The sequence below is a fragment of the Gavia stellata genome, chromosome 14, assembly GCF_030936135.1.
Source record: "Gavia stellata isolate bGavSte3 chromosome 14, bGavSte3.hap2, whole genome shotgun sequence".
In the NCBI taxonomy this organism is placed as follows: Eukaryota; Metazoa; Chordata; class Aves; order Gaviiformes; family Gaviidae; genus Gavia; species Gavia stellata.
In genome coordinates, this window is record NC_082607.1 from 3,223,972 (window position 1) to 3,251,587 (window position 27,616).

The 27,616-nt window shown below is 38.9% G+C and overlaps 1 protein-coding gene across 3 annotated transcripts; it reads left to right on the forward strand.

The window, feature by feature from the left end:
• The first annotated feature begins 1,279 nt into the window (after positions 1-1,279).
• On the forward strand, positions 1,280-21,254 carry APOOL (apolipoprotein O like). Of its 3 annotated transcripts, none has more exons than XR_009484282.1 (10): positions 1,280-1,311; positions 7,081-7,185; positions 7,797-7,916; positions 9,474-9,528; positions 10,489-10,587; positions 11,741-11,832; positions 13,308-13,394; positions 15,095-15,245; positions 17,033-17,236; positions 17,551-17,585. XR_009484282.1 is itself a non-coding variant. In XM_059824285.1 (10 exons), the coding sequence occupies exons 1-10, from the start codon at positions 1,300-1,302 to the stop codon at positions 17,592-17,594; spliced, it is 816 nt and encodes a 271-aa protein (XP_059680268.1). In that variant the 5' UTR covers positions 1,280-1,299; the 3' UTR covers positions 17,595-21,254. The 3 variants fall into 3 exon arrangements, 2 of the variants coding, with proteins under 2 accessions (XP_059680268.1, XP_059680267.1); XM_059824285.1 differs by having other exon boundaries at positions 17,033-17,083; positions 17,551-21,254; XM_059824284.1 differs by having other exon boundaries at positions 17,033-17,592.
• The last annotated feature ends 6,362 nt before the right edge of the window (positions 21,255-27,616 follow it).

Here is a 27,616-nt window from a genome sequence, read left to right on the forward strand (position 1 = left end):
TCTATCACAGATTAACTTGTTAACTTTTTCTGTGTCTACAATGAAAATTTATGAATGGAAAACTTCACTGTGTGTTGCTCACTGGGCATATACCTCATGGTACATTGCACAGACGTGTAAGTTGTAAGTTGCACTGCAACATTAAAAAAGGAACATATTGCTCTTTTTTCAAAGATATTAACTTATTTAAGAGATATAGTCTGTACATTATTAAAAAGAACATTTATTCTTCCTAAATTCAAACAAAGCTTTTGTTCTGGGGAAAAAAAAGTTGTAAACTTCAGTTGTAAATTTGGACTTCAATAAACGAATTATCTGCACTTAAATTTTGCGCTTGCGTGTGTGCGTTCTCTAATACCTGTAATTAGACGAGTAATCACAGCCCAGTGTCAGTCCTGGGTTGGAACCGGGCAGACACAGAGTTTATAGCCAGTTGGTGATCTCTCCCTTGGGCTGACCGACCTCCCGCGCCATTAGAACAGCTCAAGCTGTGGCTGCTTCACAGGAACAGCCCTCGGAGAGTTGGTCTGGCCGCTTCGTGGTCAGAGCAAATGCAGCTTGCCTGGGTTGCTCCTCTCCGTGTCTTAAAATGGGGGCATTTGGGATTTGCGCTTTTCTGACCAAAACATCATCGGTAATCTTGTATTCTGGAGCAGGTGCTAGGGGGAGAACCTCTTCTAGGAGCTAAAAGGGAAAAGACCCAAAGCATCAGAGAGACGGCAGCTCATCACAGGACCGACGGCTGCTACGGTCGTCGTCGTGTGCGCCGGTCACCGTCGTGTGCGCCGGTCACCGTCGTGTGCGCCGGTCATCATCGTGTGCGGCGTCTCGGCCGAGGGCACGACACGGCCACGTTCCTCCACGGACAGCGCTGCGGAGGCCACGCGGACCAGGGCCCCACAAACCCTGCCTTTAACCGCCGGGCACTCTGCGCTGCGGGATTCCATAACGGTAACTGAGCAGGCTGTCTTACAAAGCCACCACGACACACCCGCCAGTGCAGCTCTTTGCTCAGTGACTCGCAAAGCCCGTGGGTGCCCGGCTCGCTCCTGTCACGCTGCCCCGACGCTGAGGGAACGGCAGAACTTGGCGCCTTCAGGAACAGCCGCCCCTTCCCCTGCGGCGGCGCCGGGCAGGCGCGGCCCCTCCCGGGGCAGCCCGCGGCCCCGGCCTCGCTGACTGCCGCCTGCCCCGGATCCCGCTGCCCCCGGCCCGCCCCGAGCGCTCGGAGCCCCGCCCACCGCCGAGCGCTCGGCCCGTCCCGCTCGCCGTACGCGCCCGCGCGGGGCTGTCGCCAACATGGCGGCCAAGGTGAGTGCCGCCCGGCGTGAGGGAGGGCGGTGCTGCGGCGGCTCCCTCGGCCGGGGCTCCCCCTGCCGCGCAGAGACACCCGCGGCCTCGGCGGGGGCCGGCGCACACCCCCTGGGGCCTCCTGCGGCTCCTCCGCGCCGCGGGAGCTCCCGGTCCCGCCGGCCCCGCGCGGCCTGCCCGCACGCTCGCCCCCTGTCAGAGCGGGCTCGCCGGGCCCCGCGCCGGCTGAGGAGAGGGCCGGGGCCCACGGACCGGGCCGGGCCGGTGTGTGCGGCCCAGGCCCGGCGGCTGCTCCGGCCGGGGCGTCGCTGAGCTCGGCAGGAGCAGCGGGGGTGCGCGGGGTGCGCAAGGCGGGACGCGGCTAGGCCCGCCGTGCGGAATGGCGTGCTGGGGCGATGCTGCCCCAGGCCCCGCTCGTCACCCGGCACGGCCCGTCCCAGCGCGGGGCTCGTGTCTCTGCTCCAGCCGGGGGGGAGTCGAAGGTCGTAGTTCCTGGGAGCGGGGACATCCCTTCAGCCTGTAACCGGGAGCTCAGGGGAAGGAGGAGTAGGAAAGTACGAGGTCTCAGCATTGTTGTCTCCATCGCGGAACTTGAGGTAGAAAGAGCTGGTTCAAGAGGGCGGTTGCATTGTAAAGCAGGGAATAAAGGAAGTATTGCTCTTCTGGTTGTTCTCCATCCACTTACAGCTCCGGAAACGCCTTCCCCTCCTTACCCGAGAGATGAAATATCAAGATACAAGTAGCATTGTGAAGTGTAGTAGTGTTACACCATCGCTAAACCAAGGGTGTTAAAATCGCGCTGTTACAAACTAACAGGGTCACAAGTGCCTAAAATATCTTCAATTGCAGAGATGATACAGTGTCTTTAAACAGGGGAAAAACATGCCTGTAAAGAGCTAGGCTTTCTCTCAAATATTTAGACAGGTTTTCCAGTTTTCATAGATTGATGAATAGATTGCCCTCACATAAATCTTCGTATTTGCTTTTAAAATGCATATATATCTGCAAAGAAAAAGATGATGCCAGTGAGGACAGCCAAAAGAATGAAAATGAAGCATTTTACCTAGTTTGTTACGAGACAAGTACCTGAAAAAAGAAACCGTATTTGGCTGTTCGCTGTATGCCTGGCTGATCTTGAAGTGGTATAGTTCAGTATAGAAATTTGAATGATTCAGTACATTTAGTGAAGTGCCATAACTTTATGTGTGTTCTTTATTATTTACTATGAAAAATTAATATAAATTTATTCTTCTTAAGTTTTCACTCTCTGTGGGTTACCATCTGGCAAAGATTAAAAACAAATCTGTGGAGTATCAGTAAGCTGAGTTGAGGTGGAAGGATGCTCTGTTCCACTCCTGGTTTTTTTGTAGTTGTCATTGGAGACTTATAAATACATACCCAAAATAAAATACTGGATTTGGCCTAGAAACTTCTGACAATTGTCATATCTCATGTAACTTCTGGGAAAAATAAAAGGATGGGGGACAGTTTTCTGCTCAGCCTCAAGACATCTAAGTGGTAGGAGAAAACCATGAACCCGTGCTTCTTATTCTTTGAGTAACAGCTCTCCTCTGAAAATATGCCATGCAGTAGCTGCTAAAATTTTAATTTTATTTTAATCTGGCTAGTAGATTCTGGTTTTGTGATAGAGAAGGCATATATATTTATATATATACATGCGTCAGGTTTTTGCATGTAGCCTATTCCTTTGATTACCTGTTTTCGTTCTGAGGCTTCTTCCTACCTTCAGGGCAAGTCTCTTTATTTGTACTACAGTTTTTGAAGCAAGTATACAGAATTTGCGGAGTTTCAGTGAGAAACAATACTTAACGTCTTAGAGATTAGCATAAATTAAACATACGGTTTTATTACGCTTTAGTTTGCATTCTGCATCTTTCGAGTTGAAGATAGTGAATTCTTTGTAGTGATGTAGCTTTTTTACTTCTTTTTTATAGAATCTGTATTTTTGAACTTGGATAGAATTCTAACACTTTGAAGTAGATGTTTGAAATGCAAAGACTTAAAGCCAAAACTATCCAGGTACATTTGACAGTTTTATTATTATATTTTGATTCATTTTACTCTAGCTCTACTATTAAAAGGCATAGCTGTAACAATTTTCTGCTAGAGAGCATGTCAAAAATCTCTTCAGCAAATAATTGCCATTCAGTCTTCTCATCAGAAATAATGCCGTGTCTGTTAGTCTGCACTGTTTAGAGCTTTGAAATAACCAACGTGCTTTTCATGCCTGTGGAAAAACCGACCTGCTGGTGGGCCGTGTGGCAGCGTGATGGCAGTGTCAGCAGCATGGCACTGGTGTTACTGGAAATCTTCTGACTCTTACCGTTGACCTTCCCCTTCCCTCCCGTCTAGAGCATAAGGCTGGTAATTTCTCATACCGGTAATTCTGGTGATGTTTACATCTATGTTCATACAGAATTCATCTCCAGAAGATGTCATCTGGGCTCCTGGCTTTTGTAACTGCTGCTTTTGAGATCTGTTGCTGTTACAGACCGGGTGATTTTCTGTTGTTAGTTTCATAGATCTTAGGTCAGAGCATTAATTCAGATAAACGCAGAACTGGTAGTAAAACGCAGAACAGATGTTGAAGTAAACTCTTTCAATTAAAAAAAAAGTAAAATATTTCCTGAATTCATTAAAGAGGAAATTTTTTGTTTGTTTGAATCAGTTATCGACTGATGTTCTGGAGTCATTCTACTGGTTGACTGTTCAATTCTGGCATTTTTTATATATAGCTGTATCATCCTGCCATTTCTTAATTCTCAATAACTTCTTTTAGAAAATTTCATAGGTAAAATATCTTTTTATTTCTTTACCTAAACAATAGGGGATTTTCCTTGTTGAATACATAACACCCGTTGAAGTCATTTTAATAACATAATTTTAATAATAAGAAGCAACTTAGCCAATTGAGGTATTTTTAATATACCTAGTCATTAGATAAAGGAAGAGGATAGACAACTCCATGTAGTGAAGCCTCTTTTATGTAGGCAAGGTGACGTTGCTTTTCTTTCTCCTCGGTTCTTTGTGATTTCAGTAGAAAAGAGTGAAACTTTCTTGGAATAATTGTGCCAGCATAAGCGTTAGATAGTACAGCTGTTCGCTTGGATTTTTAAACATACATGCGTTTGTGTTCGGGTGTCCAAAAGTAAAGCAATTACTGTCAGTCAGGAACTGGACTGCTTTCATCATTGCCGGTATAGCTTTCTCCTTTACATTTAGCACAATAAACTCTGTTGTGAATTTCTAAAACAAATTAATCAAATTTGTTAAGTGAACAATATAACTTTTTCACAGTTTCTCACTTCTAAATTTTATTTTCCTTCTCGTATCTATGGAATATTGGTATGTTGTCTTGGTAGCATCATGTACTGAAATAGGCTGGCTGAGTTACGATACATTTTAAACAGTTTCTTTTAATAATGCTTTAAAAACACAGACTTTTCTTTGAGAATGGGTGTCCCTTTATAGATAGTCTTCTGTAGCTCAGACTGGGCATTTTGCTCTGAGCAACATTATCAGAAGGACAGTTATTGTGTTAATTGGCTGATATTTTGATTATTGCCATCCTCTCTCACCTATTTTCTACATCCTGGGGCTGTGCAGGGCTAGGAGAGCCGCTCTCCTGTGCTGGGACACAGCACCAGAGCTTCCTGGTGATGTTTTCTGTTGAGGTGGTCATGTTAGGCACTGAAAGGGAAAATGGCAGGTACTCCTCAGAACAGTGGTCGTAACCAAAGTTGTGCTAAGTGGGTTAGGTCCTTGTGGCTGCAGCTCTTGTATGCTAAACTTCCTGTCAGCATGTGACTAACTGAATATTTTCACAGTGCTGATCAACATACATGGTATCAGCACGGCTGTATTTTTACGTACAATGTAGGACTTTACATCTCAGGAAGTGGTATCACCTCCGTCTTCCTTCTGACCCTGTCCACGCTTGCCAGCGTAGCTGGGTCTACACGGGAAAAACACAGGTCTTCAGTAACAAGATTTTTGGTATCTCCCCTCTGCCCCGCACCAAACCCAGACATGTTGTTGCCTTACCTTGCAAAGTGTCTGCTGCCGCGCCCGTGTGGCTAGCAGTTCTGTGTCAGTGCCCCCCAGGCCTCTTATACTTCATCTACAAAGGTGAAGTATTGGGGGGTGTCACTGGTGTAAATTAAGAGAATAGCACATGCTGGTCAACATGGTTGGGTTTACAGTGAAGGCTTTGCCAGCTGAGACTTGCTAGCCCAGCTATGCTGGAGTTGGGGGGTTTTTGATGCTTCCAGCTGACATCACAGGTGTGTTACCAAAATTTTGTAATGTCAAGCTGGCCTGAAGAGAAAAAGCGGTGGGGTTCTGTTTCTCGAGGCAAAATGAGCTCAGTCCTACACATTTTCCTACCATTGCTATATTGAAGAAAAGCATGAAATAAATAGTAGCCACTAGCAGACTTTTAGGGTGGTGCGATAATTATGCTGACAAGAAGGTTTTATGTTCCAAGGAGAGGGGAGGGGCACACTGGCTGTATGATAAGAGTGGGAATACTATACATTAATAAAGACCATTAGTGTAGAGAAATCTTCAGTAACCTTTCCTCCCCTTAGCCCCCCGTGCCAAAAAATGCAACTGAAGAACAATTTTTAGCTTTAGCATAAAGCTTGCAGCTCTGGCATTGTCTGCTTGCCCCTTCTTTGTGTCCTCCTCTGTTCTCCTGCGGCTCTGTGTTCTGCTGTGATTGTACCAGCTGAAAGTTTTGCTATGATGATCGCACAGTTTACTTTAGAAGCGGTGGTGTTTTGCTGTCTTGAGTAGTTTAATCTGCGTGTGATTGATGTCTCATGAACCTGAGCTAATTCAGGGTGGTGCTTTTGCGTTTCTTTGTGTTCATTGTGTTTTCATTATTATAACTAAATGCTATGGAGTAAATTTCACTCCGTTGACAGGATGTTTCCAATTGAAAGCTGAGATAATAATGAGGATATAATAGAGTTTTATACTAGGGATTTAAGGTATTTCCCAAAATCAAGTTGGTTTGCCAACACGCATAAGGCCAGCTCTGATTGGAATCTTAAGGAAATCGTCTAAAAAATATTCACGTGAAGCTGTATTGGAGTTTAAGCTTTGTGTAATACATGGTGGTTTTTTCCAAATTAATGTTCTAAGTAGACATCAGACTGTCATGACCAAACCTGTATTTCTGTAATTTACATTGTAACATACGTCAGTCAAAAGGTTAAGCAGGTGATTCTTAATTCCAGTAATTGCTATGTATTTTCATTTATTTTCGACACACAGTTACTCCAAACAGACAGTAGTTGAACCGCTCTGTGAATTGCAGAGGAGATGACATTTTGTCTGATGTCACAGAGAATTCCTGTAAATAACATTGAGGTGCGTTTTGCTGAAACAAGAGAGTCATTCATTGACTTGGAGTACCTGTATGTTGAATAGATTAGAACTTAATTTACCTTAAGGGATGATGGAAGCATCAACAGGCTTTGAACACAAAATTCTTCCTGATATTTTAGACATAACTGTTGTTGTCAGTGATCTCTAGCCTTTTCTTTACCGTTGTAATTTGAAAAAATCTCAGTATAAGACAGAAGAGATTCCTAAAAGGTATAATGTTTTTAAAAGGTTTTGAAAGTGACTTGTTTAATCCCATATTTGATCAAGCACAATGCAGTAGGAAAATCCGGATTTTACTGGAGTGAAATTTTTATTTCTGCATTAAGACTTCCTTTTTATATCTGTCTGTCCCAGGTGGCAAAGCTGGCAGCTCTTTCTTCTGGTCTGCCACTTGCGTGTATTACTGTATATGCAGCGACAGAAAAGGAATCAAAAGGTCAGCTGGTGAAGCCAAATCAGGTAAGAGTCTTACTGTTTGTCAGTCTTTAAAACAATACTAGAAGGATCTGTAGAATACCATCTCTTCCCATTGAGTTATACTCCCAGTAAATAAAATACATAGCTAAGTAACGTGTGATAATAAAAATTACCTCCTAAATAACTGATCACTATAGCACAGCTAAAGCATGAAGTGTTACAATAGTAAGTTTTATCTTATTTTCATTATTACATTATTTCCAGAGTGAAGCCAGAAAAAGTGAGAGTATCATACTTACTGATAATAATAATAATCTTTTTCTATTGTACAATTTCTAGTAATACATGCATGAATCTTCCAACTATTCTTGCTCATGCTTTTTCTGAATAAAAGATATTTTTTATCATATTCAGTAATTCTACTTAGAACCTATACAATACTTTCAGTTTTCATTTCTAAAGAATTAACCTGTAGTCACACTTGTGTAAAGTAAGTTTGGAAATATAAAAGAGCGTAATTCCATATAGAGGTTTGTTTGCTGTAGTGGGAACACTAAGGATTTGCATGCAGTCTTGAAAAACACTATTCAGTGTAAATACTAATCAGTATACAGAACTATCTCCCTGCAGTACAGTTATGCTTTTCTTTCCAGCTTCCAATTTACTGTCCACCACCTCTGAAATTGAAATACATTGAAGAACAGCCTGGTCACTTGCAGAAGCAATTGTCTTCAGTAAGACAGGCAACCGGCCGCTATATTGGATGGTGCAAGGTAAGAAATATCTGCATCCAAAGTCCCCTACAATTCCTGACGGCACTCGACCAAAACATTGAAAAAACAGCATACTTCACCCTGGAGTTTTTTTGCAGTTCCTTGTATTAGTATACACCTCTAATTCAGGATGCAAAACCGAACCCTTCTCTCATTTTTCTCTGTTGTGCTTATAACAGGGAACCTGTGCGTTCTCCTTGTTTTCCAAATGAAGAGGCAGTGAGATCAAAGAGGTCCCTTTCAGTCAATGCTAAACTGGATCTAGGCCAACCCGCAGCATCAGGTTCAGAAATACCTCTTGGTTAACTTCTACAGCAAGAGTGACGTAGGTAACTTCTTGCTAGCAGAACTTGATAGTGTTTAGGAGTATGAAATTCAAGGTACAGTCCGCAGAGAGAGAGAGAGCAACCTGCTTCCAAAGGGCAGGTTAAAAGATCTGATTGAGGTACTTTAAGAAATACAAACTGAGTGCATCTGATATAACTGTTAAAACAGGCTGTTACTAACTAGTCATCAAAAATACCTCACAACTCTGTTATTGGATGTTCTAGGCATAGAAGAAAATGCGATGCCTGTCACCATTCTCTTAATCGCTGGTAAATGACAACTTTTTACCCTGGCTGTGTTAGTATAAGAAATTTTATGCTTGTATTTTTCTCTTACAAACAAAATAGACCCTATTATTAGAAAAAGGCAAAGGAATCAAAACATCTTCCAGTATTTTCTGTAAATTTTGATTCCATTGGTCTGTGAAAATTTTGTCAGTGACTGCATAACTGAAATAATTTAGTTATAAATCTGTATCAAACTTTTCCATGCCCTTATTCATCAAGTGAGTGTTTCAGAGATTGACTAGCAGTGACCTCTGGTGGTACAAATTCTGTGTTACCACAAACGAATGATTCCGGTGAAATAACTCAAGATGACATTCTTTTTTGTTAATCTCCTAAAGAATGCGTATTTACTCAATTTGTTTAGCAATCTGAGGACAATGATACTAATAATAGGCTAGTAGAAGGGTTTTTTCTGCATAAAGAATAAATAAATTGACCAATTTGAAGGGATTAATGCAAACTATTTGAGCGTGCATCTTAGACCAAATCAGTATTGCTTATCTTTAGCGAAACTGAGCACCATTTTTACAAACTAAAAGACAAAGTCAGTTTTACTGGGTAGGTCTCCCTAGGGAAGAGGAGATTGTATTTTGTAATTGAATTTTCTTATGTTATACAGTTGGCGTCCGGATGTTTTGCTACCCTACAGTTTTGCTCCTGAGATGTCAATTTTGAAAGTGATCTTACTATATTAAGGAAATTTTTAAAAATTAAATATGGATGGAGGCTTTAAAAATATAAACATGGTAGTCAAAAAGGGGACGGATCTCAGCACAGCCTCTGTCGAAGTTCACTGATCTGGTTTGGTTTTTCTAATATTACGTAATATTTCTTTGTCTCATTGTGCTGAGCCATATGTATCAACTGAGTAGTTTTGTACTGAAAACGTCTGCTTCTTCAAAGATTTTACATTTATTTTGGGGTTTTTTTTGTTTTTTTGTAGGATGCTTTTGTCTTTGTTAAAAATGGAATAATGGATTCAATTCAGTTTGGAAAAGGTAGGCAAGTCATGTATTTCTGAACTGAGCGTTTTCTGTTGTTTCTCTTTGCAAATCAGAAGGATGGTTGAAACAGCAAATTCTAGTTACAAGGGGGAGGAGGGGGAAAGGGTGGAAGGGGAGTGAGTGCACTGGAATACTTTCCACAAGTGTGTATGGGGGAAAAACCCTGGGGCCACTGTTAATTCACTCTGGAGTTTCATTTCTGTTCTCAAATGAGAGAAATGACCAACTAAATAGTATTTCTCATTCCTTTGATTTTAGCTTTGTTCTTAAAATCATAGTATCACAGAATCATTGAAGTTGGAATCTCTGTAGCTCCACAGATCTCTCTGCAGAGGCGTCTCTATAGATTGTCTCGCCCACTCACCTGCTTGAAACAGGGCCAAAGCAAGTTGCTTACGTCTCTGTCCAGTCAGGTCTTTAACATCTCCAGCCATGGAAATTCCACAACCTGTCTTAATTATAAAAGCGGCTTCTTAATTGTAGTACAAGTTACAAGCAGTATTTGCATTCAAGTTCAGTATCAGAAACTATAGATAAAAGTTATTTTCCTTAAAAATAGTATATTGGGCGACTCCAGATCATGCGTTGTCTCATTTAATCTATATTAACTCACAGTAAAATCAAAACCTAAACCTATGCTTTCCTTTTCCTTTATTAAGGACTAACATTGTACAAAACATAAAAAAGTACCTAAGGAGAAAAATTCTTAGCTTTGCTGCTGTGTTTTGAGGACTGTGATTCTCGTTCTGTCTGGCACAGACTGCAAGTGTGCACCTGGAAAATAAGACTTCTTCATTCATTAACAAAAAATCCAGTCTTGGACTCTTTTCAATTTTGGATATTCATAATTTTACTTCCTTCTTTATTTCTTAAGTGGGAAATAAAATAAAAGGATTAATATTGAATTGCTATGCTTCTTTTTTTTTCTTCTTTTTTTTTTTTTTTAATTCTAAGATGCTTATGTTTACCTGAAGAATCCACCCCCAGAATTTCTTCCCAAAGTTGGTGTAATTACAATATCAGGCTTAGCTGGCATAGTGCTGGCAAGAAAAGGTAGGGGTCTTTTGCTTATTTTCATTGTTGGTGTGTTGAATATGTAGCATGTAGTAATTTTAATGGTCAAAAGGTTTTTCTGAAACATAGGCAAAAACCTATGTAAGTAGTATTAAAAAAAAGTCCTACTGGATAAATTGAAGGGACATTATTAAATACTTCTTTTAGAAGCTGGCTAAGACCTAATAGACAGAGCAGGTTTATGTAATCATTTTTAATGGTGGAATCAACAGAAGGTCAAAGTAGAACACTTGTTTTGAGTTTGTTCATTACTGGTTTTCAGAAACAGTGTGTGTATGGGAGGAAACTGGAGACAAATTAACAGGTAAAGTTACTGAATATAGTGAAAACTAAGGGAATTTAGAGGGGAGAAGCTAAAGAATGTTGGCATTTGGCTACACAGGTACAAGAGAATAGATATCAGAAGGCATGACTTCGGCAGCTTTCAAGCCAAAAGGATAATTTGATAGATACAGTCACCTCTCCTTTCAAGATACATAGTTGAAGAAGAATATCTAAACTGCTAGAAGATACTGTTCAGAAAACGTTAATCTGTAATCCCTGTGTATGTGTGTATCTGAATATTTGACAAAGCAAATGGGTTAAACAAAATATTGGCAAATTAGTAAAAGCGTTCTTGTATCCCTGTTACTTTTTGGTGGACACACTTAAAAAAGAAAAAAAAAAAAAAAAAAAGAAAGACTTGGGCTTGAGAATCTGTCATCAGGGCTCCTTGTCAACAAACAGGAACCTGAGCCTGGCCCAGCCCTTCCTATCTTTGAGCAAAGAGGCCCCAGCTTCCAGGCTCCTGGCTGCTCCAAATTCTGCAGTCTGTGTCCTCAAGAGAGCGTGCATGGAGCTAGTGAAGAACCACAGCAGCTCCTAAACGACACAAACATTCTCCTCATTTTTCACAATATTGGAAAATTGAATTTGGGATTATTTCTCATTCAAGAAACCAATGTTCCGAAAATCAGTATCTCCTGCAAACGTGACTCTGCTATCACACTCCATATTCTCTCCTCCAGCCGTTATGGGGTTAAGTTTGATGTAAGCAATGGTAAGGGGTTAAACAATTGCATTTAATTGATACAGCTGCTTAGCTTTACATTTCATTAGTGTCTAATTATTTGAAATATTTGGCTTCATACAGGTTCTAGGTTTAAGAAAATTGCTTATCCCTTGGGACTTACAACTTTAGGAATTTCTGTTTGTTACCCAGCTCAGTCAGTGGTAATTGCCAAGGTAGGTTTACTTGTATTGTAATATGGAATTAACAGTGAATTTAGTCATAGCGTTCCCATTTCACTTGAATGAAGTGTCATGGGACTAGGAGTCAGAATTCACATGCATCTTCATTAAAACATATAATGCATCACAGATGTTAATTGCGTAACTATAAGAAATGGATAGAATGACTGAATTTAAATATGCAGTTGTACAGCCTCTCAATTTTTAATTCTCATTTCTCAAATAAATGAAGATTATTTTATCTTGCTGAAATAAAAGTAGGTAAAAAATAAAGCCTTGCTGAACTTGATAGATGTGGAATTTGAGATACTGTACAATTGCATCTCTTGTTAGAATTCCCTGTTTTCCAGTTACTGTCATCTTGCGGTTGTCTGCCTGATTAGCATATGTCTTAGCTGTTTATGTAGAAAAGCAGAACTGTACTTAATATTTTGTATGCAAGAATTGTTTGCACACGGTACTCTTCTACACAAGTGAGTTGAGAAGCAGGATATAAAGTCTATATAGCTCTTCCTTCTCTCTAGTTTTCCAGTGTTTCCCTATTTAGAAAAGCACATACTGCTTCATAAGAATTCTTGACGAACTTTGTGTTTATAGTTTTAAAACTGCACTTCTGTGTTAAATCGATGAGATAGGAAAATTTAGTTCAGTTAGTTGTGTTCGGCTCTAGGACTTACCAATCTTTTAGTTAAATGATCAGATTTAAGTTTTGACAGAAAGATTTATGGAACATTATCCTGAAATCTGATTGAAAAAACTTCTATTGAATCTCTCAACTTTCCATCATGATGAATCAGTTTTTATTGTTACTAATTTTAGTGGGGTGGTTTTGTTTGGTATTTTTGTACTTCCAGAGTACAAAAAGACCGTACGTTATGACCCATCTGAGGAAGCTAAATCCTTGTTTCCTATCTACTTACATTATGTAGCACCTATTGGACAGTTTTTTGTAGTTGCAGCTGTGAAGTATTGTTTCCACAGAGCGTTTGTAAAAGTACTCCACAGTTACTGCAGTATTATAAAATTACTTTTCAAAAATAGACTGAAGGATTTGGCCATTTGTAAAGCGAAGCACTGCTCACTAACATGGGTCAGTTCATCTTTTGGGGCTTTTTCCTTTTGTGTTACTGTCTTTGGTCATTTCCAACATAGTGAGGCAAGTTTGGATCCTTTAAAACTGCTGCTCCAGTCTATTGTGCTAACATTGCCAAAACGCTGTTTGCTGATCAGGTTTTGATTTCATTTTGAGTAGGTGAATGCAGCATGTGAATGCTACGTCTGGATTTCTAGTACCAATTTAAGCATTATTTAGGATTTGCTTGATGTAAGAGAACTATGCACTAGATTTTGAAAAGTTTAGTATGGGGTCAAGCATGTTTTCATGCAAATAAGATGCATTTCATTTGAATGGTCTATGTATCTTAGTATTTTTAAAGCTGTCGTTAAATTACATTTTTCTGAAAAAATAGGTAACAGGGAAGAAGCTGTTTTCTGCAAGCCATCAAACCTATGAAGCCGTGCGATCACTGTGGGCAGAAAAGGAAGATGTCACCAAGGTAGGCTTTCTGAAGTGATGACTGTAACTTGTAAGTTCAGAGGGAGAAAAAAGTAAATTAGAAGGTCAAGCACTCTTCTGCTGATACTGTTTAAGATTACTAATTGCATGAAGTGAGGCACAAAACCCCCTCTCATATTTTTGTAACTTCAGTGTTTAATTAATGTCATACTTGCAATACCTTTCAGACCAATAGATGCTGAGGTCCCCTATGCAGTCCCGCAGTACATGCAAGATGCACAAGAGAAGACTGAGTTTCTCTTCTAGCTCATTTTTGATCTTGGCAAAAATAATCCATTCTGATTCAAGCTTTGGTCCTAAGCAGACCACTAAATTTAAAATAAAGACACACACAGAATTACAGTAGGTATGACTAGCTTATTCTTAAACCTATCAGTGAAGGAAATTCCACAACCCTTCCAGGCAGTCTGTTTTAATTACCCTGTGATATAAATTGTCTATGTCTGAGGGTTTTTTTTCTTGTCCTGTCCTCATTGCAGCCATAGTGAATAAATGGTCAGTAACCTCTTTATATTGACCTCTTACATACAGAAAATCACAGTTTTTGACCTTATCTTCTCCCTAGTATAACAGAAATCACAGAATCAGTACGGTTGGAAAAGACCTGTAAGATCATCGAGTCCAACCTGGGGGGAAAAAAAAAAAAAAAAACCCACACCAAAAAAAAAAAAAAAAACCCACAAAAAGAAAAACCACAAAACCCACGCCACACAACAACAACAAGCCACAACCCACCCAACACCACACAGCACCATGTCCATCAAGCTACATCCCACAATGCCACATCCACACGCTCCTTGAATACCTCCAGGGAGGGTGACTCTACCACCTCCCTGGGCAGCCTATTCCAATGGTTCACTACTCTCTCAGTAAAGAACTTTTTCCTAATATCTAGCCTGAACCTCCCCTGGCGCAACTTGAGGCCATTTCCTCTAGTCCTGTCACAGTGGTGGTTTTTTTTTTTTTGGCTCTTTCTAAAGAAAATGAAAGTTCTCAGTCATACTAACATTTAGAAGTATTTTGCTTTAAGTTTATGGTTGTCGTTTGTATGCAGTCCTCACCTTTTATTTCCACTGAGGCGCGCAAATGGAATTCTGAATTTTGAAAATGAGATTCAGATAAATGTAATGAAAATGAGAGCGAAACAAGAATTGATGTGGTAAAGACAGTTTCGATTCACTTTATTTTTTTCCCCTGAGTGAAGCCTGTTCTCAAAAAAATGTATTCCTTTTCATTACTAAGGTGTTACCATGATTTGTCTTTCCATCTTCTGTTAACTCAGGGTAGTGAGTGGTCTGTAAAAACTAAACGCTATTTCAGTCTTGTGTAAGACTATAGGTTCCTCATCTGTAAATGAAGAGTGACTTCCTTGTGAAGCACTTTGAGGGTCTCAGGTAAAAGCCCAGTATCAGACTCAAGTATAACACTCGTGACAAGGTGAACTTCCTTACATGTGAATTTTAAGTTAGAACTGTGGGGTTCTTTCATGCATTTTATTTTTCCCAGCTGTGTCCCTTGCATGCAGCTGACGTTAAGATTGCTAGTTGAATATTGCTCTATGATGTCATATCTGAAAATAATTTCATAAAAGATAAGCTTTCAGATTTGAAAGCTTTATTTTGCAATAATGTATTAAACATATACCCATGTGAATTTTTTTTATTAATGTTTGGTTCACAGCTGCAGCAAGAGTCAAAATCAATTACGCAAGAAGATAAGAAAGACATTTCTAGTACAAAACCTGAGTCTGCTATTGAGTCAAGATCATTTAGCAGAACAGAATCCTCTCCAGTTGAGTCTTGGAGTAATAAAGATCCAGTGCCTTCATCAGGTGAATTAAAAATTTCAGGTGTAATCTCAGCGCAAATTGCAAATCCAAGGCAAATTCTGGATTGCTTGACTTAATTTTGTGGTTACCCTTGCTTTGAAATGGAGCAGAGTGTCATAGCATATTATTCTTGAGAATATATGGTACACGCTGTCATTTAATGTATACTTCAGAGCCTCAGGGAGGCAATAATTTTCTCACTGTGGACCCTGTCACAGTATCCAAATTCTCATAAATTAATTGTTCTTTCTCAACAATGTTTTCTTTCATTCCTTGTGCTGTGGACCATATCCCATATTGATACCAATGAGATGATTTCATCAAGTACTTCTGTTAAATACCTATTTTAAATTATCTTTCTGTTGTTGGAATACCATAAGTGTAATTTAAAGGATTACTACTGGATTTTTGTGAAAACAGCTAATTTGAATCACTGTTCGTTTCTCTGTACGGGTTCTGCATCTTCAGATATTGGTAAAAGAGGAATCCGTAATTGACAAATGAAGCATTGGATTTTATTTTGCTAGGTTTTTTTCAGTGGTGTTCTTTGTGCATCTTAAGGCGTTGAGATAATCGATTAGATCATGTAACAGCATATTTAACATACAAATATTTTGATAGGCCAATTGCTAAAAGCAATAGTGGAATTACCTATTAAAGGAGAACTAAATTTGTTTTAAAATAATGTTACCTTTTGTAGGGGCAACTTCCAAATTTTACTCGTCACTTAAACTTGCTTACTTCTTTTTATTGTGTTCTTTACCAAAACATTTTTTTCTCGAAGGCAAGCAGAACTTATTTGGATAGGGTTTTAAATTTTTTTTTGTTTCCTTTATTTTCACTATAATATACATTCACATCTCTCTTTGCTTTGCCCCTGTATTTTTTCTGATTTAGTTTGTGGAATGCTTTGATCTCTTTTACATTCCCTTCAGGCCAGACTGTCTTTAATGGTTTTATGTATGTAGATATCTTCTGTTTTTGCTTTCATGGCTGGAATTAGTTCATGTCCCTAATACAGCCAAAGAATGTCCATGCCCTAAATTAATTTGTGTTGTCAGAGGTGTTTATTTTCACTAGTCCAAATGGGGCAAAGCTTTCTGGAGAACGTAGCACCCTTTGCTAAACCAACTGATGTAGCTGGAAAAGCAGCAGACGAGTAGGAGGAGGCACAGTCCTAGAAAACCTGCCTTTATATTCTCTTAGATCCTCTGGAATTACAGTATCATTAAATATGTCAGTCTTTGTGCGTTGTCATTCAGGATGAGTGTGAGGGCTCAATGTTTTAATAAGCTTAGTTCATTGTTTTTGGAAGTCATGAAGTGAGACTAGGTAAGAGTGTTTGTCTTAATTTGGAATTCTTACCATCTGGCAGCAGCTTCAGAGATGATACTGATTCAGCTGGTTTTGGGAGACAGCTGTGCTCCTGGGAGCAGTGGGGGAAGAAAGACTGGAGATTTTTTTTCCACGTCCCAAACTTTCCCTTCCTTTCCGTGTGTAGGGCAAAGCGTCAGTATTTCATCTCTCACCCTGCTGTGTTCGAGAAGTAGTAGTAAAGTATAGAGGGTAGGAGGAAGGCCTGCTCTCCATCCACTGCTGTATGCTAATAATTACAACATGCCTTCATCGTCCTGTATCACTTACACAGTTTTAACTAGAACATACATATTTTGATCATTTGTGTGTGTTTGGTAATACAATAATTCTCAAAATGTGTCAATAAGCTTTTTTTTCTACGGCTCAAATATATACGTATTTTTCTAATTAAATTTCTTTAACATCTCTGACAGGAACAGTGAAGACACCAAAATTTAAGCCTGATCCAAAACTTATGGACCATGGTCAGTCCAGCCCAGAAGATGTGGATATGTACAGTACTAGAAGCTAAGACAAATCCACTTACAAATCTTCGCAAAGTATTACAGATAAGGGGGAGGGAAGAAGGGAAGGAATAATCCTTACAGTACATGCTCTGTGAGGTATAATTTAATCAGGTATTTTCTTATATCCCAAATTGTATTATTGACTTACATGATTCTGTTTAGTGACTATTTTGTTTCTCACTACTTATAAGCAGTGAGAATTCACTCATTGTCAGTGTCATTAGCGAGACACTGAGAAAATGAGATTTGTCAGTGTCTTCTCACAACGAGGTTTCTCTGTGCCAAGCTTGTTAATAAATGTCACTTCACAAAGGATATTTGAAAATGTAAACAGATCTCTATACTTTGGCTCAGGTGTTCATTGATCTAAAAGAAAAATGTGATGGATGGGGTTTGCAGAGGTTTCTTTGTCTTTTTTCTTGCAGCTCTGGAATTAAGTGCAACTTCTTACTGGTCTGAATACCCTTAAAAAGTCAGTTGTTACATCATGTGAATAGCATTATTGTTAGTGCTTGTATAAACAAGTCACTTTTTTTCATTGCAAAGTCATTTGTTGTTTGCCTCTTTCACAAAGGTGAATGGAAACAACTTTGTGTCCTGCATGCAACTTGTGTATTTAAATGTCACTTAAGTTGGGAAAAACCACAAAACTAATCTCTAAAACATCCTTTATAGACTATGCATTACTTTTCACCTACTTCTAATATCACCTACTTCTAATACCTTGAAGAACTGTATGCAAATTGCTTAATCCACGAAACTGATACTGTTTGAATTTCTGTAGAGTGCATTAGCAATGTTTGGGAAGTTGGAAACCTTCTGTAGTTTTGAGGTTTAAAGTGCTGACAAATATTAAAAATGCAGAAGTAATAGGCAGCCAACTTTTTCTTCCCAGAAGTTTGTATGCAATACCCATTGATCTTGGTAGGATTTCTGTGAAATTCTGTCTTTTTCCATAAGAATGAAATTAGAAATTGATTAAGTTTCCTAGGATGAAACTTGAAACACTGCTTTTATCATTGTGTGTATCGCTCTACTTGTGTTCATCCTCCATTTCTCTTCAAAACACTCTTACAGGGGTTGGAATAGGTGTGGTGGTCTTCCTTGAACAAAGTGCAACTCCTTATCAGTACACAATGATAATCAGCCCGCTGCCTAGAGGTGATCTCATCTCTGTCTACTGTGGCACTTCCCTAACATACAAACTGCAAAAGGACACTCTGCTCGTAGTTTGTCCTCTGATCTGTTGAATTCTGTTATCTTTCAGTTAATGAAAATACGTGCTTTGTTGTAAAGTTGAGGGGGGAAGCAAGAACAAACTATACAAACAGAGAGTTTGGTTGGAAGACTTAAACCTGAAAAGAAGTGCTGCTTCATATGAATATATTCTCAGCACTGGCATACGAAGAGATACTTGCTCCTGCTCTCCCTAAGAAGAGGTTTCACTACCTGATTCCTTCTTCTGAGGCTGCTAATGCAAAAGCAAATGACTAGTGAAGTACAGACAAACAGTATTCCTAGTGTCACTGTGGGACTAGTAGAAGTTTTGAGGAGGTACTGCACAATGGAAAGTGCACAAGGCACAAATGATGAATAAGCAAAAGAGTAAGTAAGGCTTTTATGGTGGTTCAGAAACAGATAAGTACTGATGCCTTGGAATCCAAATTTCAGGCAGTGTTGGACTTTGTTATACACAGTCCAATGGAAGGTGAAGTCAGTAAATGTGAAGTTTAAAGAAGAAGAATTCTATTAGTTAAACTTGCTTGGGACAGCTGACTTAGAATTTAATGTGTTTTGTTTCTTTAATCATCTCTTAAGGGCCAGGAAACTGTCAGAATTCAGGCAGCAATCAGAGGATATTAAATCAATCTTCACAGAGCTCCTGGACGAGACACGTTTAGTGTTCCATCACAGAGAGAGGAGTAGAAAAATTAGATGGCTGGGCTTCATATACTGTTTCCAGGGAAACTGATGAAGACGTAAGGCAGGAAGTAAAAATGGTGAAGAAATGATCATTTTCAAGTGCAAGACTGGATGGCAGAAATTGTATTATCTATCTCCGTTTCTGGCCCTTTGATCAGATTCTGGATAAAAAACATAAAGAAAAAAACATCTGCTCTACTCCTAAATTCTATTTAAATTCTAACTTATGTCCTTTGAGTGATATGCTACCACGACAAGTCAACAAGAAAGGTAAGATGATGCAGGTTTGCATGGAATTTGTAGGAGTTCACTGTGATGACATTTTTCAGTACGCAGTGGGAAACTGTGCACAGGAATTAGTCTTCTGGGAGCAGGGAGAGAAGCTGCCCTGGATAGCTGTTAAGGAACAAGCATGTCTGCCCTTTCCAGGCAAGAGCAGGCCTTAAAAGACTGCCCGCTACCTGCGGTGCCAAAAGCTAGTCTGGCCCTTTCCATGCGTTAAAGGCATTACCACTCAAACCTCGTGATACCAATGAAAGTGTCTGGTCTGCAGAAGGTACACTGGACTCCTTGGTGGTTAGGCAGTCAAGAATGAAATGTTTCATGTGAGCTGTTTGTATGACAACCCCTGATGTTACAAGAAGGTCATGCTGTAAATGGACATGATGCACAAAGCTGTCCCTAGGCTGTATTTTAGTCTCAAATTACTCCTTAGGGCAAAACTGTAATAGAACTATGCCTCAGAGTTAAATCGTCATTCAGAAGTCTTAGATACATTTTCTGGGACGTAACTTAAAATTATGGCTCCTACCCTCTTTGATGAGTGAACAGTATGAGGAATACAGTTCTAGAGCCCATAAAATGGTATCTCTGTGCTGTGTCATTTCTTCTTGGTGGACGAGAGGAGTGAGCCAGCGCAGGTTTATTCCAGTACAGGGTTTGTGTACTACTGTCGCTTTTTAGTTTGGTTTTTTGGTCAGTTGAGGCTTCTCTGTCTCATTCTTCTCTACAAGAGAGGGTAATTTTTTTATTGTTTGTTTTCTACCAACAGTTCTTGTTTAATAGCCTGACACAGTTAAAAAGCTGAGACTAAAATTTGAGGCTTGGGTTTCAGCACTGAAACACAAATATAGCTATAAGATGACTGTTTCCCTATCTGCAGCCAAAGAAAACGAGAGAGAAAATGTATGAAAAGTTTTGTATCCTGTCTGGGTGTGTTCTCTGCTTTCAGAAAGACCGTAAGCAATCTCTCACTTGGTATTTCTCTGTCCTGGAGAATAGATTTATTGATAGTGGGAAGGAATTTTTTAATGAAACCTGGAATATGATATAGTATAATAGTTCTTTGATAATATACGCTTCTATTAGCATCAGTCATCGTCTTGTCCACCCATGTGAGACACATGATGAGAGAAATTTCTAGAGGTAGCAAAAAAGATGCAGGTTATTATAAAGAAGTTTGGAATGTATTTGCAGAAATGAAGGCAGCCCAAATCAGATTACTAATCTGCTCTGCTACAAATACTGGAATGGTGACTGTGAATCTTTATTACTCAGCTGCCATTCTGAGAAGTGTTTCTTTGTCAAATCTAAAAAGGTGCCTGCCGTCTTCAGTTCAGACATCTGAAGCTCCACGTTTTATATAATACTCTACAGATAGCTTTTTCCAGGTAACTACAGGGAACTGTAGCCACATCTCTGTATTAATAATTTGTAGTAAAGGTGCTATGCAATGGCTTTAAAAAAGCAAATTCGAATCTACATTATGCCATGCTTGTGAGTCCTCATTTTAAATAGATGTGCCTGACTTGATCTCTAAGATTTCAGACCCAGTACGCAAACCTGTTAAACAATGAAAAATTAACATAAGTGCACAGGAAAAAGTTGCATTGCAAGACATGGTTTTGTTAATTTACAGTGAAACACTTTGAAATGCCTCTCAATTGTATCATTAATAGCCACCTGAAAGTTCAATATGGTTTCTTTCATAATGCAATAATACAGTAGCATAATTAAGAATGTATACTGTAACTTTTATATGGTGTAAGTTACATATTTTTAAAAAATCCAATGTCTTAAAGAACTGGGTCACATGATGATTTTTATAATATAGACATATTTTTAATTTAATGCATGTTTTTTATTTATGATTGATTGTATTTGTTATATAGAGATTTGGAACTTGTTGATATTAATTTTATTTACATAAAACTGATTGTAATACTTTATTTTGTCATATCGTTGTGAAGCACCTGAAAATAAAGGGTGATAAGATACTGTTTAAAAATTAAGTTTAACTTCTATATGTTGTCTCATCTGTAGGACAAATTGTCAATTCCTTTTCTCTAAAGTACATTTAAAAGTTAATTTGTAAACATGACTAAGTCACACCTATTTCACTAATGTTGGGGAAAAAAATTCACCCCTGAAGTACTGAAACATACATTCCTGGAAGAAATCACCGAAGTAACATGCAGGACACATTAATGCGCAGTATTCAGTTGTTTAGGCAACTTAATTTTTGAGAAGTGCTTCCATTTTCTTTTCTTGGTAATTTCTTCTAAAGAATGCTGTAGGTCAGAACTTGGAAAAAAGAAGGCTTTTATCCATACTGGAGGAATGATGCATATTGTTAAAAGAACGAGGCAGATGATAGCAAATATATTTACCACGGTATGGCTCCATGATAATCTTCCAGGTAAAGTAATTTGCCAATCCAGGAGTCATAAATAACCTAATACATGGTGTAACCTACGGTGTAACTACTTAAAAGAAGGAAGAATGTGTGAATAAGTAATGTGGCTATTTTAATGGCAGATGATCATTACGATTCTTGAATAACTTAGGAAATATTGTAAATTTTTTTTTAATGTGTCAGTATAGCTATCTTGTAGTGAAAGTTTGGAGTATTTCCGATTAACATTAAAATACAGAAAATGTATTTTAAATCTAAAAAGAAAGTGTGGTCCTACAAAGCCTATACTTTTTAAAAAGGAGCATTAGTATACACTAGATTGTGTGTAGTTTTTATTTTAAATTCCAAGAAGCAAAGCTCAGATATGGGCTGATAGTAAGCTACAGTCAAGAAAGACTGTAATCGAAACCATTCTAGAAGTTACGCTATTATTTGTATTACCACAGTATCGATGTGCTTTTCTTGTAGACCAGAGCAAGTGTACACACCAAACTGAAATGCTAAGGAGAAGGAAATCTAAAAGTTGGAAAATCTTGTCGTTACAGTGATTTTGTTACTTGAAGAAGCTTCTTTACGTTTTCAGGTCTAAAGGTCAGATCTATTTTGTGTTGCAAAAAATGAGTATATAAGTACATACTAACAAGTTGTAGGAGAAGAGAAAAGAGAGGGAAATAAAAGTCTCATCACTGACTTGAAAGTATTGAAAGGGACGTGTGTTTGGGAGTTCCGAGTTCACTGCGGGGCAGAGTCAGAACACCATTATTCAAGGTGCAACGAGTTCTTTGCCCTTTCGTTTTTGGGCTGTGGGAGATTGCTTTTCTGAAACAATAGAAAGAAATTCCATGTGTTTGCCTTGCTGTGGTCAGATAATAGGTCTAAAGTGAGGCTATCACGGTTTTAAGTGTTGGTAACTTTTGTGTGCTTTATTTGTAGCAGTCCTAACATCAGTATTTGCGAACTACGTAGCTTGCTTTCTGTTTGTGCCTCCCTCGGAACCTCTGCAACACAGTGGTAGTAGAAAGAGTGTTCTCCAAAGCCGTCTTGAAGCAGATCTGAAATTAAGATTAAAGCTAATGAGCAGTTGACCAGCTTCCACCATTAATTTTGGGCGATAGCTTTGCTTTAGAGAGTTACAGCTCTCTACTTGAGGAAATAAAGTTAGTCTAGGGGTAGCCTACCTAGACCGTGGTTGTAGAATGCATAACTTTCCACTTGATTTTGCTGTGTTCCAGAATCTAAGACAGTAAGAGAAGGAAATGGGTGTGCTGTGAAATCTACAGCGAACAGCTGCTTTGGCCTATTGGCATTGGTTTTATTTGCTGTTACCTAAGCAGGGTCGAAAATGAGAAAAGCCCACTGACGGCCTCTGCAGCCTGCCCTTGAAGCCTAGTCCAAACCTGTTGCATTCAGTAAAATACCAGCATGTAACAGAAAGTCAATAGTTTGAACAACTCACCCGAGTAAAAACTCAAATTACATTTCTGCATCTTTGTCTCAATCAGATTTAAAAGCCCTAGGTAAAGGTGCTCTCTGTATCACACAGCCTGAAGTACCGGCACTCGGCAGCTGTGAGCTGGAACCAGAGGGGAAATCCCTGTCAAGCAGAAGAACAAAGCATGTGTATGAACTGGTCCTTCACACTTCTGCGTTTCATCTGACGAAGGATCACGCAGGTTTTTTTACAGAGGTATATGTTAATTTCTCTGTTCTTGTGGGTGTGATTCTGGGATCTCTTGTCAAGCAACCTTCTGGCAGGGCTGAGAATCAGTCTTATCGTCCGCTGTAAAATTAAGTGCTGTTGGGCTTTCAGCCAAAGCAGTATTCTTTCAAGAATTTGCTAGGCATTGATTTTTACAGATCATTATTTATCCTTTGAAAAGTAAAGGTTAAAGTTTACCTTTTACTGTTAATGTAACTGCATTTGGCATGTTTTCATAAGCAGCTAGCTCCTGTCAAATGAAGAAATCCATGCTGGGATTTTATCAATTATGGAGATATTTCGAGAGCACCATCCTAAAAACAATGCTTGTGCTAACTTAAACTTCAAGGCAGTTAATCTTTCACAGACTTTCTTTGGGTGTATCCCCATTTATTCTTACATAGTTCTTCAGGATGATGAGTCATTCACATAGAGGCCATTGCAGATTCAGGATCTTGTTACGCAGTGAATGTTGGGAATTTTTAAAAAAATCCCTAAATAAAAATTTTTTTAAAAGGCAAGATGGCAGTTTGGGGGTGTGCTAAGGTGTCAGGTTTTGTTGCCATTCATCCTTACCAGAGGAGTATTTTCTATTGTTTTCTCAGAAAGGAAACAAGATGGCGAAAGCAAAAAGTTACCCAACAAAACTTGATGGTAGATGCATACGATTACAGGATCCCTTCTTAGCTCCTGTCTCATCCCTGTTAGTTAGCTTCAGGACCAGCGTGCCCTGCAGAGTTGTCCGAGGCTACATTCAGGCTCAAACAAAGGGATGGAGAATCCTTCCTTTCCCTTTGTAACTTGGTTTGTAACTTGTCTTGGGCTGATGTTCAGGGTACCTGTAGCAGTGGAGGCTGCTTCCCCCACCCGGACGAAGTCTCTGGAAGAGAGCTACAACTTTATTTGTGCTACGTTTAGATATCACAAATGAAACAGCGCTGAGTTGGGTCACTAGCAAAATCCTCGTAAGAATTATCATTAACTTGCAAGTCTTGGTGTAGTCAACACTATGATTTGAAATATTTATTTCTCCCAGTTATGAACAAATGTCCTGGCGTGGTGCTAGAATGTGCTGGACTCCTTGTCCTTCTTCATACAAGCCTCCACTTAGCTTTAACTTACAAATTACCTTTTCCAAAAGATTAATAAGGTATATTCGTTGAAGTGTCTTTAAATACTTTTTTAATCCAGGGGAGAAAAAGCATGCTAGGAAGTAATTTTTTGTTTCAGTTCCAGCTGTAGTAAATTCAGCTGTTGTGACTGGGACCAGAATCTGCGGCAATTATTTGTCGGGAACAGGCATCTTTTTACCTTTGTACATGCAGATAAAAGTATCTAAATAAAGCTGCAGTTTGGACTGAAATAAATCTCAGTGAAAAGAAAACAGATTCAGAGAAATTGGGACAGTGTAAGAATGAGTCTCCAGTCGGTACAGAAATTTTAATTTCCTTTTAGAATCCGATTTGAACATGCGTAAATACATGTGGCAATAATGAGGAAGAATATGTATGATATTTCATGCCAAACTATGGGAGAAGTTTTGGTAAAATCATGAGATTGGAAATTAGGAAATCATGAACAATTCACAGATTGCAATCATGTTTTGTAATCAAACAGACTGGGGGTTGAAGGCAGGGCTGTCGGTAAGATACTACGTGCTGCAGCTGTGCCGAGCAACTGGAGCAGCAGTAATTATTGCAGCAAGACCTCATTTGTTGTAAGAGCAGAAATGTCTTAAGCCTAATAATAACCTTTCAATCATCATTTTTATAGTCTTGATCCATGTCTTTGACAGGTCTTTAAAAACCATGTATATTCAAGGAACTTTGTCTTCAAATACATTCAAAGTTTGTTATCTTTAAAAGGTAACGTAACCCTAAAAGAAAAATGCTTGTGACAGATACCTTCGTGTGGTGAAACTTATGTTGTTAAAGGAATACTTTGCATATGTATTATCAGAAATAGGAAGATTAATGAGACATTTTTCTGGAACTACCCATTTTTATGTCATAAAAGAAAATATGCTGGAGAAGTTATCAGGCAGTTCTATCTAAGTTAATTAGTAATTCTTTATAGAGAACGATGCTGTAAAACAAGCTCAAAATCCATGATCCTTGACTTGCTACAGTAAATAACAGTAGCAGAAGGGAGAGTGCATTCTGCTGCTAGCAAGATCTGGAAGAAATGGTCTTTCGCCACAATCAGCTTCAGGATGTCTGTTCTTAAAGTCTTGCTTTTCATTCTGTTTGTGGCCAGCGATTCACTGGGTGAACAGGAAGCTTTAGAACGTAAGACATGGTTGCATTTTTGCTTTACAGCTTGTCAGAATAGGGATGTTTCTATCAAATGCCTGGTTTACCTATGGTCGTGCTGCTATGGTATTGCAATCCCAAGGGTATTGCTTCTCAGGAAATTCTCCTTATGGTTAGATAGAGTTTATTTTTAAATAATGGGAAAACAATGAAAATGTTAAGACCTGTGTGTGACAACTGCTTACCCGTGTTTGCTGTTACGAAGCGTTTCATAGTTCTTGAGTTCTGTACTGCCAAGAGTATGGTGATATTTCACAGAGACATAGATGTGCAAGACAAAAATGGTTTCACTTTCACCTGTTATTCTGTACTTCTATACGTTAAAAAGATTGCAAACATGAATTACAACTGAAATAGTATGTATTCTGGTGGGTTTGAACCATTTGAGTCAGTCTGTCAGTATCAAAAGGAGGCAATTTAAATGGATAAGATGGTTCAGGTATTTTTCAGTAGGAAGAAATACTCGCTATACGGATTTTAAAAAGTATACATTCTTTTTATAGAAAGTGTTTTTAGAAACTTTTTTGAGATGAACAAGGAGAAAATGATCAGTAATTAAGAGCATGACAGCCAGAATGCATTGATAAAAAGGTTATGTTAAATGAGAAGTTAAGTTATATGGAATTGTCTCTGATTCTGTTAGAGTATACAGTATTGGTCAGGAATTTTTTTTTTATGGGAAGATTTCCTACAGATTGATTTGATTTCTTTATTACTATCACTGTTCTTTACCTGGTAGCTACCAGTTGCTGGTAATTAGGTATCACTAACCTGATAGTGATGTAAACCAGCTGCGGTTACTACTTTTCTAATAGAATTTTGGTTTGTGATTTGAGGAAAATTTTTTTTTATGCTACTTTAGCCTTTAAATTGCCCAAAAAAGTCACCACTTTAAGGAGAACTTGGCATTTATAGGGACTCTACAGTACTATGAAGGGCTCAGCAGTGTGTTCCTTAATGATACGGCATATTACAGCATTAATATCAAAGGGCACATGCTCCTCTCTCTCTGACAAAATCACAGCTAGTTATTTTCTGCTCCCTTAGTATTTTTTGTAACGTTGCTCAAAGAATTGTAATTCTGTTACTGATCATACGGGTAACTAAAAACATTAGCGCTGCTTATCTCCTAGATAATACAATGCCAAATACTACTAGGGATTTTTCATTGTTCTGTACTTTATAGTCATAACAGATGATTTATATTTAGGTTGTCTTGGAAAATGCTTCAATACTGACGCCCTCTTGAGAGAAAGCAATACAATATATGGAAACAGATTTGTAGGAATGCAAGCCTTGATCACTGTGTAATCATTTAGATTTATCTCCGATTAACAGTAAATGCTGGATTAGATTCTCTTGGACAGTGGGGAGGAAGGAGGCTTCCATCTTTTTTGAAAGAAAGACTGCTCATAGCATAGTTTCTCTAGCTAATAAATGCATTAGTCATGAGTTTGCTAATGTACCTGTTCATGGCGTAAAACCCCTCTTACAATAGCAATACAGAGCAATATGCTCTGATGCTACTTTCTTCCTGTTGGTTGCCAGGTAGGCTCAGAAGGATCTGCTCGGAGATTTCCACTTCTGACTTTCTGGCTTAATTCTGAATGCGTATCTTCTCATTGTGAAAAGTTATGTAAAATTATACTCAGCTGTATTGGCTTTTTTTGAGTATCGTAATGGTGCTTGGCCTTGCAATGTACAGTCCCGCTTTTAATTTTCTCTCTCAACGTCTCCAGTGATGTCTTGCAATTGCTTGTTTGGTTATCCATTATAGGTCAAGATTTCAGGGACATCTTCGTAAATCATAGACTTCAGTGGCTTTGCACCAGAACCTCTGGGTCAGCCTGTAGCTTGCTGGT